Raw genomic sequence first — 16,316 nt, 5'->3', positions numbered from 1 at the left:
TAATTCAAACAGAGAGAAATCCACACCATGCCAGACAAGGATCTACAAATTCCCAGGTGAAACTGGTTTCAGTCAGACTACAGCCCCTAGTCCTGGGATACAGACATCCAGTGGCCAAATAGGGTCACCTCCACTTACATACACAAAGAAGGACAAGGGATAATCATGTTGTGATGGATTGACCTCTCCTCTGCAGGACTGCAAGTAGAGGCTAAAGCGCCCAACTCTCTACAAACACAATCATAAAGGTAAAACAGGCACGTTTAAGAGATTATGCCTTCTTCGCCTTTTGTGGGAACATTGGCCTAAGGAAGGCTTTACTCTCAAGGGGGGGGGGGGGGGGGGGGGTGTTGGAGGGGATTTGTTTCAGTAGCAACCCAAACAACTATGTATAAAAGTCCAACAAAAAAAAACAAAAATAAAAAAAATAAAAAAAGGAATGACCAATCGGGAAAAACCTACCCAGAAAAGAACACAGAATAATCAAAGATAGCAAGATGCAACACTTAACATAACGAACCAAGGGTAAACGGCAAATAACCACAAGGTTTATAAAAAAAAAAGCATATGACTTGATGCAAAAAAATGATTTAAGGGACCTAACCAGTCTCTAGGGCCAAAACCTACACGAAAGGTGCAGATAACAGTCAGTAATATCTTTTTGTAGTTCTTGGATATCAAACTAGGCTTCTTGGTGCTGTGCAAGTCAGTGGAGTTCAGGTGCAGCGGTTCATGCAATCCAAGTGGGGTACGGGTGTTGCGCTGGTTCGAAACGGTAGCTCAGAGTAGTTTGGGGGTGGCATTCAAGCGAGGCAGTTTGGCTGGCTCACTAGAGTCAGTTCAAAGATCGAGTCCATTTTGAGACGCGATAACTGCTGGTTAGAGACTGTGTGTGGCACTCAGTGGATTGGCTAAAGGTATGGTGATGGTTTGAAGCCGGGATCCTGATGATTCGATTTGTGGTTCCACGAGGCTGCAACTCTATGTCAAGCCGGTTAGAGTCATTTGGTCACCACTAGATTGGGTTGATGCGTGGTGTGATGCTTCCAGTGGTTTGATACAATGTCTGGCAAGGAGCAGTTGGTTTGAGCCAAGCAGGTGACTGGTTCGGCTTGGGACGCAATGATGTCACATGCAAGCTCACTGCGGTTCCAAGAGATATCCAACAAAGTGTGGATAGGGAGGACCACAAGAGCCAATCAGTCAGCTCGACGGTGAAGATGCTGGTGACTGGAGGCACAGTTTGAGTCAGGCGGTTCAGTGTGGTGTTGGAAGGTTGCACTTAGATGAGTTATCTAGGGTCTGGTCAAACGCCTAGATGCTGGCCATGAGAAGAGCCTCTCAAATGGTGCAGTGTAGGGATGGCTTCTTCCGGCCGAGGCAACAACACACTTGTAAGTGCGGTGCAACAGCAAACTGGTTTGAAAGGTTCAACACAGAGTTTCATAGTTCAGGTTAGTGCCAAAGGCAGCAGTTCCTGTTCGTTTGAATGGGTTGAACAAGCTTCAACGGCAAAAACACAGGGGTGCCGTTAGTCTTGACTCTCCGTTTGTTGTGAATCGCAGTCCAGGAATTCAAGGATAAGATAGTCCTTTGTGTCAGGCTGGCACACACCAGCAGGTGTCTTTCAACACTGAGGTCCTGTTGTGGCTGGCAGAGGAGCAGGTTTTGCTCCAGCAGCAGGTCACCCCCAATATGCCATAGGGATGGTTAAAGAGCAGAGATTGCCTCTCCCTTCAACAGTCACTGGCAGAGGGCTTTGGGAATGACTGCTTACCCAACAGAGAGCCAATGAATTCTTCCTCAGGTTTTTGTTCAAGAGTGAATCTAAGGAGTGGTAGACCTTCTTTTAAAAGGAAAATGTTTACAGGCGGTGGACAAAAGCAAGCCTGCTTTAAGCGATCAATCCCTGTTCTTGAAACAAGAGGACTTGGACTGCTGTCATCACACCCAAAGTGCTTTGTGCTAAAGGAAGTGGAGGGTACAGAAAAGGAAGATCAAGGAAGAGAAACAAGATGGTGGTACCTCCCTCCAGTTAAGAGCTCCAACTACATACACAAATCCCTCCCCTTCCCTTGTCAATCGAGTCAAAGGCCCTTTTGTTAAGCACCTCTGTGTGAAGCTACTCCTTTTGTGAGTTGGTGTGCCCTTTCATTCCGGTTCCCAAGAGAGCTTCCTGTGGTGTGGCTGTCTCTGTGGAGGGCGTTACCTGCACTCACAAAGGAATTAAGAGCAGCAACCCCCAGAGCTACAGTCCTGCTAGCAGTAGCAAAGGCAGTCTTGCTGGGTGGGGGGGAATACACACACCTCTTCCACAGTTGAGCTGGGCTCACTGGGCGGACACGTGTAATATCAAGTGGATGTGGCTGTAATAATTATGAAAAATACCATCCACCAAACACCAACTCAGGTATGGCTGCTTATATTTAGGGTTTCACATGCCACTAGGACAGTAAATCAATAATGATGGGGTTTTGGAACAGAGGTGCACATCTTAAATGCAGCACCAGTGCTGCAGAGACTTGGTTGTCAGTGCAGCTGTCAGATTGTCCCCTTTGACCTCTGAACCTGCTCTGTGCCACTGGAGAGCAGGTGATGCAGATCAATATACTGATACAGCAGGGCACATGTATATACTATGCCTTTTGCATGGAGATTTTAAAAAGGGGAATCGGATTAGCAGATTACCCTTTCCGATATGAAATTAACTATATAATTGTATTCATTCAATTAAAATTTAAAAAGGCAGGGCTCCTATACCCTGGTCAAATGGCAATTCGTCACACATGTAACTGTTGAGGTCTCCGAGGCAAAGAATCTCCATTTTGTGAGATAGTGGAGAGGGTCAAAACAGGACATAGAAGGTAAAATGGATTCCATCGTGCCACTATGTTACACAGGTGAAAATGCCACCACTAGCCCAACGACAACAGTGACAGGGTACCTTTTTCTGAGACACTATGGGGTATATCTGAGGCAACTCTGCTTTAGAAGTCATAAGGTCTCTTAAGGCATAGCACATACAAACAGAGTCATGCTCTCAGTTAGACTTTGGTTTAAGCATGGCGAAGCACCAAAACCCAGAGAAGCCAGCAAAAAGAACAGGGGGTGATCTCAACTTTCTACCAACCAGGTAAGAGTTGCAAAGCCCTCCTGGTGGTGGGGTGTGTTAAGAGTTAAATACTAGCCTATGTGACCAACAGTTAGCTTCAGAAAATGGATCATACATTTGGTAGGAGTTCATTCAATAGAGCATGTGACTGAAAACGTTCCAACTGCTACAGTACCACACAATGTATGTACATGGACATTGTTTACCACAAGTAGCCTTTCTAGAATCTAAAAGTGCCTCAGACCTCACCTGTAGCATATAGCTGTGGTAATCTTTAATGCGTTGCTGCCAGAACTTCTGCAGGGAAAGGACACTGCCAATGCCCATCTCATGGAAGACCTGCTCCATGACATCAGGAAATGGTGTCTGCCCCCGCATTGCCTCGCGGTCCACGGTAAACCGTAACAGCTTGGTAAACTTCAAGCAGTACTCATGGGCAACATCTGTCAACATCTCCAGCACACTTTCATTGGCAGAATCAAACCCAGCATGAGCCAAACCGGTGGCAACAGACTGATATAGAAGTTGTCGGCAGGAATTCCAGCTTAGCTCTGTGACGGGCTCTCCTTTACCCCTGAAAGCAGAAAAGAGCATATTTATACGTTTGTAATATATACACTAAACACCCAAACACACAGAAGAACACCAAGACCCAGAAATTAGTCTCTTTGAAAAAGGGCATTGTGGATGGGTGGATATCACCAAAGATGATGTTTTTCACTGAAGGGTTCAGGGAGACATCACAGCCAAACACAGTCATCCACAATATCTCTTGTAACCCCAAGAAGTAAGATAATGTACAGTATGAAATTAATGCATTTGCAACACTAGCGAAGACTCACAATACCCAAATCACAAGACTGGAATGATGAAATGGCCAAATTTGTGCCGTGTGAATGCATGATTTTCCGCCTACAAGATGCTGAGCAGACAGTCGGATGCGTGGACTAGCTTCTTTTGTCAGTACTGATTAATAAGGACAGCCATTTTGGTTTTATGCCACATACTTAATCTACTAGGACCCAAATGTGGTGGTCTCTTTTTCCAGATTTCATATTATCTTCTAAACATATATGTGCACCGGAGGACTAATGCTTCATTATTTAAAAAACTGCAACCACGTGTGTTTGTTAGATTGCTAACTCCTTTGTTAATACCCAATTTCTACCATCTGCTGTTTGTGATCTAGCATTTAACTGAACACCTGTGTATGGTACAGGTCCTACCATACTGGCAGGGTTTTATTAATGCAAATCCATTCATAATGGTAACTGTACATGTAGATTATTAAGCATCATCTAGGATTAACAAGAGTTAGTCTGATACTGCCCATTATATTTAATATCTGATAAATGTGGATTAGGATATGATGTACATTTGACCAGACGGCAGAGTAATGCACTATTAAATTGTCGCTGAGAATATGTTAAGCAGTAGACCATTTTTCCTGTCGTTAGACTTTGCTTTACATCCTTTACTCAAAAGGCAGTGGAGAGAGCAAGCTCTAGGCGCCTGTGAAGTGGACTGGAGCGTGGATGAAGACCTGCCCTTATTTCAAATAGACCATACCAGAATGAAGCAGGATGCACAGCAAAAATGCAAGTGAGCCATCAGACTTAAGCGGGAGGGTCCTTCCCATTGTGTTCTCAATGTGTTGGATCTGTGAGGTGGATGTACAATTGAATACAGAGTGTTATAGGTAGCTACTTCATATGAGGTGCAACCGTCTACAGCAGTTGGAAAGGGTGTTATGGACCAGTCAGACACAGGGTTCTAAATGAGCTTCTAGCCAGATGTGGTTAGGCTTCTGTGACCTCCCACAAAGGATATGAAGCCAGCTAATGGGGCTGTGGTGAAGGTGGCTTTAAAATTAAAAGATAAAAATGGACTACGAGAGGCCAGGTATAAGGCTTGGAGTTCATCATAGCTCATCTGTGGAAGAGAAACTAGAATAACAGGATTAGAATTGTGCAACATAAACACAGGTACATATTGGTATTACATGAGCCACATGCGATTAAGGTGTCCAAATATCCATAGTCTACATATTGGTTGATTGTTGTCGATTTGCTGCCCACAGTTTAATTTCACATCATAGTCCAACGGTAAGCTATCGTCTGTCTTTCTCAGGTACAGGCCGTCAATAAAGACAAATCTATGTTATTAGGTGCTCCCACCAACAATGTAAAAACCATAATTAGCCAGAATTAATTGCTTCCAACAGACTTATGTAGTATGAACAATGCAAATAGTTCTCCACAAGAAAAGGCAGATTACTCAAAGGGCATAGCAAAGGGTCAAGAAATAAAAAATAAAAAAAGACTCAACTCAGAAGCTTACATTTTACTTTACCTCCCTCAAAGTAAAAGTAAACTTTATCAACATGTCAATACTTGGCTTCTCAGAATCCAGTATGTGGCCCCAGCAAAGACCATCTGGCAGCCTTTGAAATTTAAGGCACCCTATATCATGGAGCAGGTTGCCATTTTATTATACGGGTGACATACACCATAAGGCAAATAATGAAGAATAGGTTTCACCAGTCACGGAAGAACCTTGAACTCTGAACGATAGCATTCCACTTATGAACATATTTAATCTATTATTGTTACTTGAGAAAAAGCAATGAAAGTAAAATTGAGGATACCAGGTCAACTTCAGATTAGCTGGTGGGTAAAATGCAAGAGAATGATTGTGTGTTAACTGAAATTAATATTAACAGAGCGATAGGTGACAAACCCAAAATGAATTTAGAAGACGGGAGCAATAAAAATCACAAGCCATGTAATGATTGCTGCTTAAATTGTGGAGTGGACTAGATGGTTGTCAACAATATGAAAGAAGACACTTACTTTAAAAGAAGGGATTCAGGTACAGATGGAGGCCTTAAGAGGAGCTCTAGGCATAAGAGTTGATGTATTTAAGGCTGGCAAAGAAGTTAATAAAATGGGTGAGAAAAATCAAAATTGAACCACATACTCCAGCATGTATTGCTAGATTGGGAAATATACATCTTCCTGTAAAGTCTGTATCTAAACCGGTTTCTAAAGAAGGAATTCCATCTACCACCCGAACAGTGTGCCCTCCAAAAATTCTAATTCCAACAGTAACTGAGAAACACACACTGATGCCCCATTTCAGAAAAAGCCCTAGCCACCATACATTTTGACAAGAGTTGAATTAATCACTGGGTTTATAAAAATATCTTGAATAGGACTGGGGTCTCAAAACAAACACTGCCAGTATAAACAAGGGGACTCCTTAACTAATAAGGTAAAACGCTGAATTAGCCACGTTAAGGTGTGCCTCTCTGAGGCACATGTGGGAGGACCTGGGGATTGTCCAAACGTTGCTACCAAAATGATCTTGTTTAACAGTGCTTCAGTTAATGGTTTATTAATGTATTATTATAGAGCTCCCCTGACGCAAGGTTTTTATATTCAATTTAAAAAAGAAGCTTGACAAAGACTTTATGGCATTGATAGACAATTTTGCATACAGTAGGGCTGTAGACACCAACTCTAATTTGGTAAATGGCAACCCATCCAAACGCGATCCCAGAATAAAGGGAGAACATGTAGAGGTCATACATGAGAGATTATCTGTAGGGCCTATGCTACCCCAAAACTTTGAAAAGAACACAGTCCACAGCATGGAATATACCTGGTCGTGTTAATTGTAATGGAGAAATTAAGGTTGGCCACAAACATATTTGCTTTCAACAGACATTGGCTACTATTGTCTGTAAAGTGTGATATATGATTTTTTGTATCCTATCACAGAAAGGAAAGTGTGGACGCCAGAGTGGTGGGTTGACAGTTTTGTTGAATATGAAAATGAATGCCCAAATAGACGGTTTGAGACTGGAGCAAGGTCTGTTTGGGAACAGAGGTCCACACAAGAAAGCAACATAATATGCTATTTATTAAAACACAAGGAAGCATAAAGTTCAATACACTTCTTGTAATGAAAATCACAACTAAAACGTGCACATCTATGGTCTGACAATACCCAAATATGGTACGTATCACTTTAGAATTCAACACAGTTAGACTTAGGTATATTATAATTGCTTTTTATCATTATAATTGTTTATAACACCCTTAATACCGAAGAGGTTTCTAAGCATGGACCCGTGATCCAAATCTGTGTTGCTCTGTGTTGTCTTGCTTCCAAGACCATTGTTCTCACCGAGCTATACTACAGTGTCGAATACACTGTAAGGTACCTAAAGTAGTAGAGAAAAAGTTAAAAGTAGATTCACAAGCCTTAGAAAGGCTATTATGTGCTAACAAACAAGGAAAACACTGTATACATCCCTACACTTTTCAGAGATCAATCTGTTGCAAGCAGGTGGTATTTGTCAATTAGGTTTCTGTAGAATTTTAATTTGCAAGTTTCCCAGTCAGTCTGCAGCTAAGAAGGGGAAAAACAAGGGTGTATGAGCACTGGCTTTTTTGATTTTCATTAGTAAGTAAAATGATGCAGGTAACTCCATTTCAGGAAGGGAATTCTGCTGATCAGATTTACCCTTCATAAAACTACATGCCGAAAACCTCAGTAATCCGATGGCAGTACCTGCCCTACAGTGGAACAGAGAGAATCAGGTCACAGGCGTCCACCTGACAGATGCAGTGACAGCCAAGTCTCCACAGCACAGAGGATGCATTTAAGACATGCACCTTGAATCCAAAAACTGCATAATAGAGAATCTTGTCCTGGTGGCACGCTAAACTGTAAAAATAATCCATACCTGACATAGTTTATGGTGGCCAGCGTCTCTCATAGTTATCCAAGCCACATTAAATTGATATCACATTGGTGAGCCCTGTGGACGCAGTATCGGTGTGGATGGGTTAATGTGTATTCGTTCCAGATAATGCTCCCCTGCCCACTGGCAGGACTGTAGTTATGGGGGATTGCCTCTTTATTCCTTTCCAAGATCAGGTGACACCATTTCTCCAGGGACAGCCACCACACAGGAAGTTGGCCAGTGAACAGGGATCAAAGGGCACGGGCTCACACCAGGTAGCTGCATTTCTAAAGGCCTTTTATTCTATTGAGAAGGGAAGGGGGCAGTGTTAGTGTAGCCAGAGGGACATTGGTCCAGGTGCGGGGAACGATTCTGCCATCTTGTTCTCTCTTCCTCTCTGTCTTTCCTGTTCCCTCCACTTCCTGTAGCACAAAGCACTTTGAGTGTGATGTCAGAAGGGCAAAGTCCACTCATTTCAAGAGGAGGGATAGTACCCCGTGAGAAACCAGACAGTATTCTCACTTCTAAACCCCCTGGATCCTCTTCTCAGGTGGCCAGGGAAAGGCCATCGCTCTTGGACCCTGACCATGGGGGTGGAGATGCGAGGGAGGATCACCTGGGTGGAGGGTCCTTGGGACAGGGAATGGGGTACCCTTAGGATGGACATGGTATGCCCCTTATCCTGTTGAGATGAGACTCAACCAAACCGTTCCGACCTTTATGGGTTACTATAAAGCCGTTCCCCTCATTTCCCCGTATAGGACACTTGGCAGTACTGGGACGAAGAAGAGGCGACTGAGAATAATCAACACTTACCTCTTTCACCACTTTAGTACTGAGACAAGGAAGATGCCAACTAGGAGCTATGAGGTCAGGCATGTCACTTTAATTATGGTCAGGCACGTCTCATTAGAGATCGACACCTGGAGCCTGTCAAGGGGCTGCAGGTGTAGAAAAAGAAACCAGTGGAGCAGAACGAGGAGCAACAGAGAGGCCTGTGTAAAAGAGACCATCAGGGACTGTGCTTCAGAGGAAGCAGCTGTGGTGGGACCGGACGAGGAGCCAGGATGCCGGAAAACTACCCAGAAGACGTACACAGCCTGAAGCCAGTGGGCCGTATAAGTATTGCAAGTCTGGGAGCCTCCGTTCTAGAGGACTGGCAGCAGGAGCTGCGAGAGAGCACCAACAAACAAGGACGTCGTCTGCGTCCGGAACAAAGTATTACCCTTGCCAGCATGCAGAGGCAGGCGAGCTGAGCTCCAGCGGGTGAGTTTCCCAACTTCTACAGTGAAGGAGAAGCAGATGGAACCACCAGCAGGAGACGCCATAAGCCGGTGAGTGTCAGAGGATGCTCACACACTGGGCGCTCCTGCGAATGTGCATAGAATGGAACTTTAAATATCAAGCAAAAACAAGAATTATTGAACACTGAACCGAATAGAACTTTAAAACTCAAAACAATGCATATTGAATACCGGACTGAATGGAACTTTACAATTAAGTGGCATGAATGCTCTTCGAAAAACTGGATACAATGAAACACTGAAATTAAGCACACCAAGTGTTGAATGGAATGAAACCCTTCATGGGCCAAGCAAATAAAGTGAATTGCGCAAATGCCCCGGTTAAAACGAAATACAGAAAATGGGCACAGGTGATAAAGTGAGTCATAAGAAGGTGGGATTGAGCAAAACACCCCTAAACTGAACTTTTATGAATGAATGCAGTGTGATAAGGCCAAGGACTGAAAAGGATGTGTGACAAGTGATGGCAGATCCATGAGGCTGATAAGAAAAAGCCAGAAGATTCTAAATCTACACATCAAAAGCAAGAGGTCAAGAGTCAGGGATCCTTGCTGCGCAACCTGTAATGGGTGGACCGTTTAGTTCGACAACTGCGCCTAGACCAGTGAGCCCTAAATGTTGAAAACCCAAAGGCATTGTGATGCCTTGTGAAAGGGAACCCTGAGAGAAGAGCTATTTGTGTGATCTTGAGAAAGGAGCCTCAAGACTTGTTTTCTGTGAACTGTGGTGCTTGGAACTTGGGTAGGGGAACTCTGAAGATTGGTTTTGAACTCACCTTGAATTTAAGAAGTTTAATAGTGAGACTTTTTTGTGGAACTTGTTTATACTAAGGGGGCTGAGAGAAAGCTGTGAGCTGAAAGAAGCTCAGAACTTTGAATTGAACACCATTTCCTTTGGTTTTACATCCCCATACATTGGTTAGCTTTAGGTGTGAGGGCAAGTATAGGTTCTGGACCCAGACTGACTTTTAAATTGAACTCTTGGACTCAGACTTTCCTTCGTTTCATTCAGGTAGGGCAATCCCACCTTAGCAACTTAAGTTAGGCCTTCCACCATGCTGACATTTGATTTAATAAAGTATTTTACTTCGAATTTTAAGTCTGTGGACCTCATTACAACCCTGGCGGTAGCCGTGCCTGTAAAACTGGCACAGCTGCTGCCGGAGTTGCATTTTTTCCAAAGCCCATAAATGGGCAATTACGGGGTTATTACAGCCTTGCCGGACCCGGTATTTGACCATTCCTGGGGGCCAGAAAAAAAATTCTTCCCCATTCCCATTTGATCAAATGGGAATGAGGAACCCGGATGCACAGGCACCGTTATCAACAGTGCCTGTGCATCCGAAAATGCTGTGCTCGCAGATGCCCTTCACTCCGCCTGGCGGAATAAAGGCACCCGCGGGCACAACTCTGAGTTTGCCGGACCGGATACAATGGTACCGGTAAGCTTACCGGTACCATTGTATCCGGACCGGCAAACTTGTAATGAGGCCCTGTGTCTTGCTTAGTGATGCCTTCACAACCCAAGTTTTATTTTGTCCAATCACTTCTAGACTTTTGGAGGGGTCTCCCACCACTTCTGGAAATCATTGTTGGAATTCAACCATGGGAGAAAGGTTTGCTGGACCCTGCTGAGAGAGCAGTCCTTCCTAAAGTTTTGAGCTGAAGGCAGGTGTTCTAAGGCAGGGACGAGCTCTGTCCCCTCACAATCTCGAGAAGCCATTGGGGTGAACTTGGTTGGTGGATGAAGACCGCATCTCTACCATCCAAACTGTTGCGTGGGACCACACCGTGTTGCAGGACCCTGAAGGTGTGTGCCAGGCTCCAAAGTTTTTGGGAGCCCGAGAAAAGGACTAACCTTGACCCTTGAGTGGGACTCAAAGCTCGTAAAAGCCTGAACTGCCAAGATCCCTGTGTGTTCAATGCCGACCTGCTGCAAGCTGTGATTAACATCTAGCAAACCTCCAGGACCCTTCGAAGCTGCCTTTGGCGTTATCACTCTGAACCGTCATTTGCTGTCCGACTTTGATCACCGTACATAAGCGCCAGCTAAGCACGCTGCTGTCTCAGCTCAAACCAAAGTACTACTGCCGCACATTTCTCACGTCACTGTTCGAAGCACCAGCTTCTCCATCGCTGCTTCCGTCGATCAACCCGACCCTGGTGTCCCCCCGAACAGCAGCCTCCAAATAGAATGTGCAGCCTGGTACCTGCCGTCTAACCTCGCCCCCGGACGGAAACCTGGTGACCACCCGAAACGCACAGCTCGAGTAGATGCTTGGAGACTGCAGCTACCTTCCATTCAACCCCGACTCTACACCAGCTTGACGCTGGACCATCACGACTGCTGCATCCTCGAACCAAAAAAAGACCTGCGAATGACAGGAGCCTGGTTCCACGCCATCGAACTGCCAAAACATTTACAAAGGTCCATCTGTGGGCCCTAGAGACTAGATGGGTCATTTTAATCCCCTTTGCAAGCTCAGGACATATCTTTTTGAACATTGTGGCCCTTTAATTGCCTTTTCTCCATGGTCGCATTACCCAGAGTACTGCATCTATTCCATCTTTGCATGTTCCATGTTCCATGTTCCCAGTACAGGGGTTTCTAGTTAAATATTATTATACATTGTGTGTCTGATTAAAGTATATATTTTTGCAGAAACTTGATTGGACAAACCTTTATTCACACCCCTCTTGAGACTATAGGATTCCCTCGGACCATGTATACACCAAAAGGCAAAGAAGGTATCTTTCGTAACTGTGCCCGTTTTACCTTTATGATTGTGTTGGCTTTTGGTTTGTGGAAGTGTGAGGGATGAGTGGGCGCTTGATCCTTGCACTACTGCCAAGCAGAAGTCAATTTGTCAATAGGAGTCAATGGGAACAGGTCTAACAGAGCTCAGAGCATTGAAGCAAAGTGTGCAGCAATGAGGCAGAAAGGCACCTATGCAATTGCGCAGTCCAGTTGCTGGCAGGTGCAGGCCAAATCTAAACCCAACAATGACTCAGTATTTGGAAAAGAAACTGATGCAAAGCAGGTTTCGGGCTGGTTGGTGCCTCTATATCCGAGGAGGAAGGCACCCTGTTCAGAATGACCCAGTCAATTTAAGGCGGATGTCCAGTATGGAGGGTTTGGCTTTTCCAAAGCTGTACACTTCCACAATACACAGCCTTATAAGAATAAGGCCCTATACTTAAAAAGTCTTCACTAAGGGGGGGGGGGGAGGGGCGGGGGTGCTGTTGCGCACGGTCCAAGATGGTCGCCTGGAGCTGGAGCTCCGTGCTGCTGGGCACATCCTTCAACCAATGCCAAAAGCGCTTGGGCACTGCGGACTGCTTCACCGCTCACCTCCGCTAGACATAAGCTCCTCCTGCACCACATGTCCGGATCCCAGCCTTCTCCGGGCCTGGAACACAGAGTTCTACGACGGTCTTCAACACTGTGGGGGGACTCCGCTCTGTGCCCGTTGTATTGCTCTCACCAAAGTGCACGGAACAAACATAAATCACCAATGCAATTAAGAGCAAATACCTTGAACGTAGACAGACGCAATAACTCACAGCCACGCATTCTTAGAAGATAATCAGCTCTTATATATACAGCTATTTATTCAAAGTTTAGAAGTACATAGAAAGAACTCTCAAAAATAATATGTACATAAATCACAGAAGAAGTAAAGAATTCCAAAGGAAACGCATCACCGTGAGCGTAACAGGATTCCTCATCTCGCCCAGAAGCGGCTGGAAGACCCCAGGAACAGCCAGGCCGAGAGCACCACAGCTCACATGAGGGCCGGACGTAAGCGTCCTTCTCCGGCTGAAGTCTCACCTGACCACCTCCAGGCTTCTGTGTATATATATTATATATATATACACATATATATACATACACACACACACTCCACAAGAACCTTCTGGAAATTGCACTTGCGCAGTTGAGGAACAGCCGTCGGTTGCCAGCTGGGTCAATCGAGAGCTCCCCCCAAGAAGCGTAGTGCCTCCCTTCTCTAAAAACACGCTCCACGGAGAACAGTAGCAAACCATAACAAAGTTAGCTTTCCCAGCAGAAATGTCCTTGACCGCATACCAGGTTTGGAAAGCATGTTTTTCTCAGCACCGTGAATCTAACACTCAGCAAAATGTGTGCAGCTTTTCACTACGGCATGAAGTAAATATCCATCATGGCTCTGAGCGCTCCCAGAATGCATTGCGCACCAGCGCCATTTTAGTTCAAGCATAACACCCGTGGAGCGGCTCCAAGCCTGGCCCCCCTCTTCAACACCTGACGTCGGTGTGCCGGAGGCCTGCCTGGGGTAGGGGCTACACCGACTCGTATCCCCAAGACAATACTGCAATGGTCCGTGATGAAACTGCCCAAGGCGGCTGGCTGCCGCGACCCTTTGGCAGCCTCTTGGGGGATTAGCACCCGGTCCATAGACGCCCCCTTCTGGCGTCCAGACCCCTGCGCACCGCTCTGGACCCACTGCTGAGCCCGATACGCGCCCTCATTGAATGGGGAGCTGCAGCCAGGACGCCTCTGGCGCCTAGGTCCTCTGCTGCTGGGCCTCAGTGTGCGGGCTGCCGTGCCCCCCTAGCTCTACTGGATTAATCTAGCTTCTCAAGCAGAGCTCCCCGCTGCGGCGGCCCAACGCTGCATCATTGAAGTAAGTGGGCCCAAACCACCCTTGCCGGAGGCGCGGCTTCGGCCCCAAGTTGGGCGGAATTCACTGTATTCGCAACTGAGCTTGGAGGGATCCCTCCCCCTTATCCATTTGCATGATCAGGCCCACTGTGCGCACATCCACATGTTTACAAAGGCAACGCAGAAACAGGCGGAGCCACGTCCTGAACTTGTGAGGATACGGCAGCGGCCCCAGACAGCCAGGACTCAGCTACAATGCTCGGATACATGAGAGAGGGGTTCACTGCTCTAGATTCCAAACTGGACGATATGAGTGGGACGATCTGCTCTTTTTAGGCACATATAGAGAAGACCGACGGCCGGGTTACTGAGGTCGAGAATAGGGTGGTCACCGCTGAGGACGACATTGCCTCCCTCCCGGCCGAGGTGAGCGCTCTGTGCAACAGAGTTCTAGAGGTCAGCAGAAAGAACGATGACCTCGAATCGCGCTCTCGGTGCAATAATATCTGCATTATCGGTATCCCCGAAAACATTGATGGCCCTATGGAAGTATAAGTGGAACAAACCCTCTTGAACTTGTTGGATTCCCCCAAATTGTCTCCACAATTTGCTGTTGAGAGCCGACCGAGCCCTCACTGCCAAACCTAAACCTGAAGCCCCACCCCGCTCAATTATTGCGAGGGTGCTGAACTACCACAACAGGGATGCTCTACTGCACGCCGCAAGAGCCAAGGGCGAACTACACTTGGGATCCTCCAGAATGCACCTTTATACAGACCGGTCTACCGCAGTGCAGCAAGAACATAAACCCTTCTTATCAGCAAAGAAGAAACTGCGTGATCTTGGTGTAAAATACTCCATGTTGTACCCTGCCAGACTCAGGGTTGAGCACGCAAACCGGACCCATTTTTTCACCATTCCTGAAGAGGTAGTCAGATTCAAAGAGGAACACTTCCATGGTTGGCTACACCATGATGGATGCCTGTCTGAGCGCTCTCTCCTCGAACTCTCCACCCGCCTGCTTGCCACTTCTGTGCTGGTGGTGGGATGTTTACTACATGCATTTTCCCCTCTTGATGGGGCCCTAACGTTGATGTTGCCTCTTCGTGGTTGAACATTGGGTTGCTCACTGGACTGGTGATTTCCCCTCTGTTGTCCCAACCCTGAGGGGGCCTACGACATATCCTTCATTGGACTGGTCCCTCTGGGCGGAGACCGATCCCTTCGTCAGGCACCTTGTTTTGGCAACAGTTTACGGTCTCAATGTTCATGTGCTACAATGAACTAGTCACCATCCCAGCGCGATTGTGCTCATGTCTGACTGGCGATAAGGCCCCCAGGCGAAGTTGCCAAGGTTATGAATCGGTGTGTTTTAGGGATGGGGTTCATTCTTCCATTTGGGGAGGGTGGGGTAGGTGAATTCGGTGCTGTCCCTCTACTTGGAAGCGGGAAATTGTTAGGGGCGGGCGAGTTGAGGCGCTATGTTGTAAATTACCCAGCTTCCGCCCCTCTGGTTGTGAGAGGGATATACTGTTGGGAATTGTTGAATGGGGTGTTATACAGGAAAATGATTGACTTCTACAGTGGAGGGGGGCGTGGGTTTATTCCACTTCGGACACTCTGACTGGACGGACTCTTCTCATCCCAATCGGTCTTGGCACATAATATGTGGCCTCAGTGCTGCATGCCCCTTCCCTTTTCAAACATCTCTAATGGCTGATAATGAACTGACCTTTTTAAGCTGGAACGTGAGGGGACTGGGAAATTACAAAGAAATGTGGTCTGTCCACTTACACGTGGAACGGCATGGTGCCACAATTCTTTTTTTCTTTTTTTAAAGGAAAGGCACGCCAGGGCACAGGGATGCTTAAAATTCGCCAACTCGTGGGGCACACAGAGATTCTATTCAGACTACTCTACCTAGAACAGGGGTGTCATGATTTTACTCAATAAAAGTATCAAGATACACCTCATCTCCTCCCGCATAGATCACGTAGGGCGATATGTTCTGCTTCATTGAGTTCTGAACAGTAAAGAGATTATACTGCTCAATGTGTATGGACCCAACATCGATGACCCGGAGTTTTACTCGCATCTTATTACCCTACTAGTTGGGTTCCCCCTGATTCCCATCCTCTGGGGCGGTGAACGATTCTGGACACTGAATGGGACAGGTCGGGCACCAGGCCCCGTCAACTCTCCAAAGCGGCCAAGATCATCCTAGAATCCCTGCCACAACCAGAGTTTTCCGATGCATGGAGAATAATACATCCCGATACCCAGACTAACTCTTTTTACTCCCTGAGTCCATGATTCCCACTCCAGGATAGACCGATGGATCACCTCAGATATGTCATGTAAATGAATCCTCCCTAGAACTCATTCTGACCTCTCCCCTGTGACCATCTCCCTCGACTGGGGCCCGACTCATGCTACATCTCGCTCCTGGAAACTAAAACCTCAGGCACTGCTGGACGTGGCCTTCCAGACCGACCTTGAGGAG

General features: G+C 46.3%; 1 protein-coding gene across 3 annotated transcripts in view; it reads right to left on the bottom strand.

Moving 5' to 3' along the window:
* Positions 1–16,316, bottom strand: part of SUPT7L (SPT7 like, STAGA complex subunit gamma) — a 138,253-nt gene that overhangs the window by 47,465 nt on the left and 74,472 nt on the right. For all 3 annotated transcript variants that reach the window (XM_069608737.1, XM_069608739.1, XM_069608738.1), the window contains exon 3: positions 3,362–3,686. In XM_069608737.1, the coding sequence (XP_069464838.1) occupies positions 3,362–3,686 (325 nt within the window). The remainder of the gene's footprint in view (positions 1–3,361; positions 3,687–16,316) is intronic.

This window comes from Ambystoma mexicanum, chromosome 4q (genome assembly GCF_040938575.1).
Source record: "Ambystoma mexicanum isolate Mex_15411 chromosome 4q, UKY_AmexF1_1, whole genome shotgun sequence".
NCBI classification, from domain to species: domain Eukaryota; kingdom Metazoa; phylum Chordata; class Amphibia; order Caudata; family Ambystomatidae; genus Ambystoma; species Ambystoma mexicanum.
Note: the sequence above shows the minus strand (reverse complement) of the source record. Positions and strands in the feature narration are given on the sequence as shown.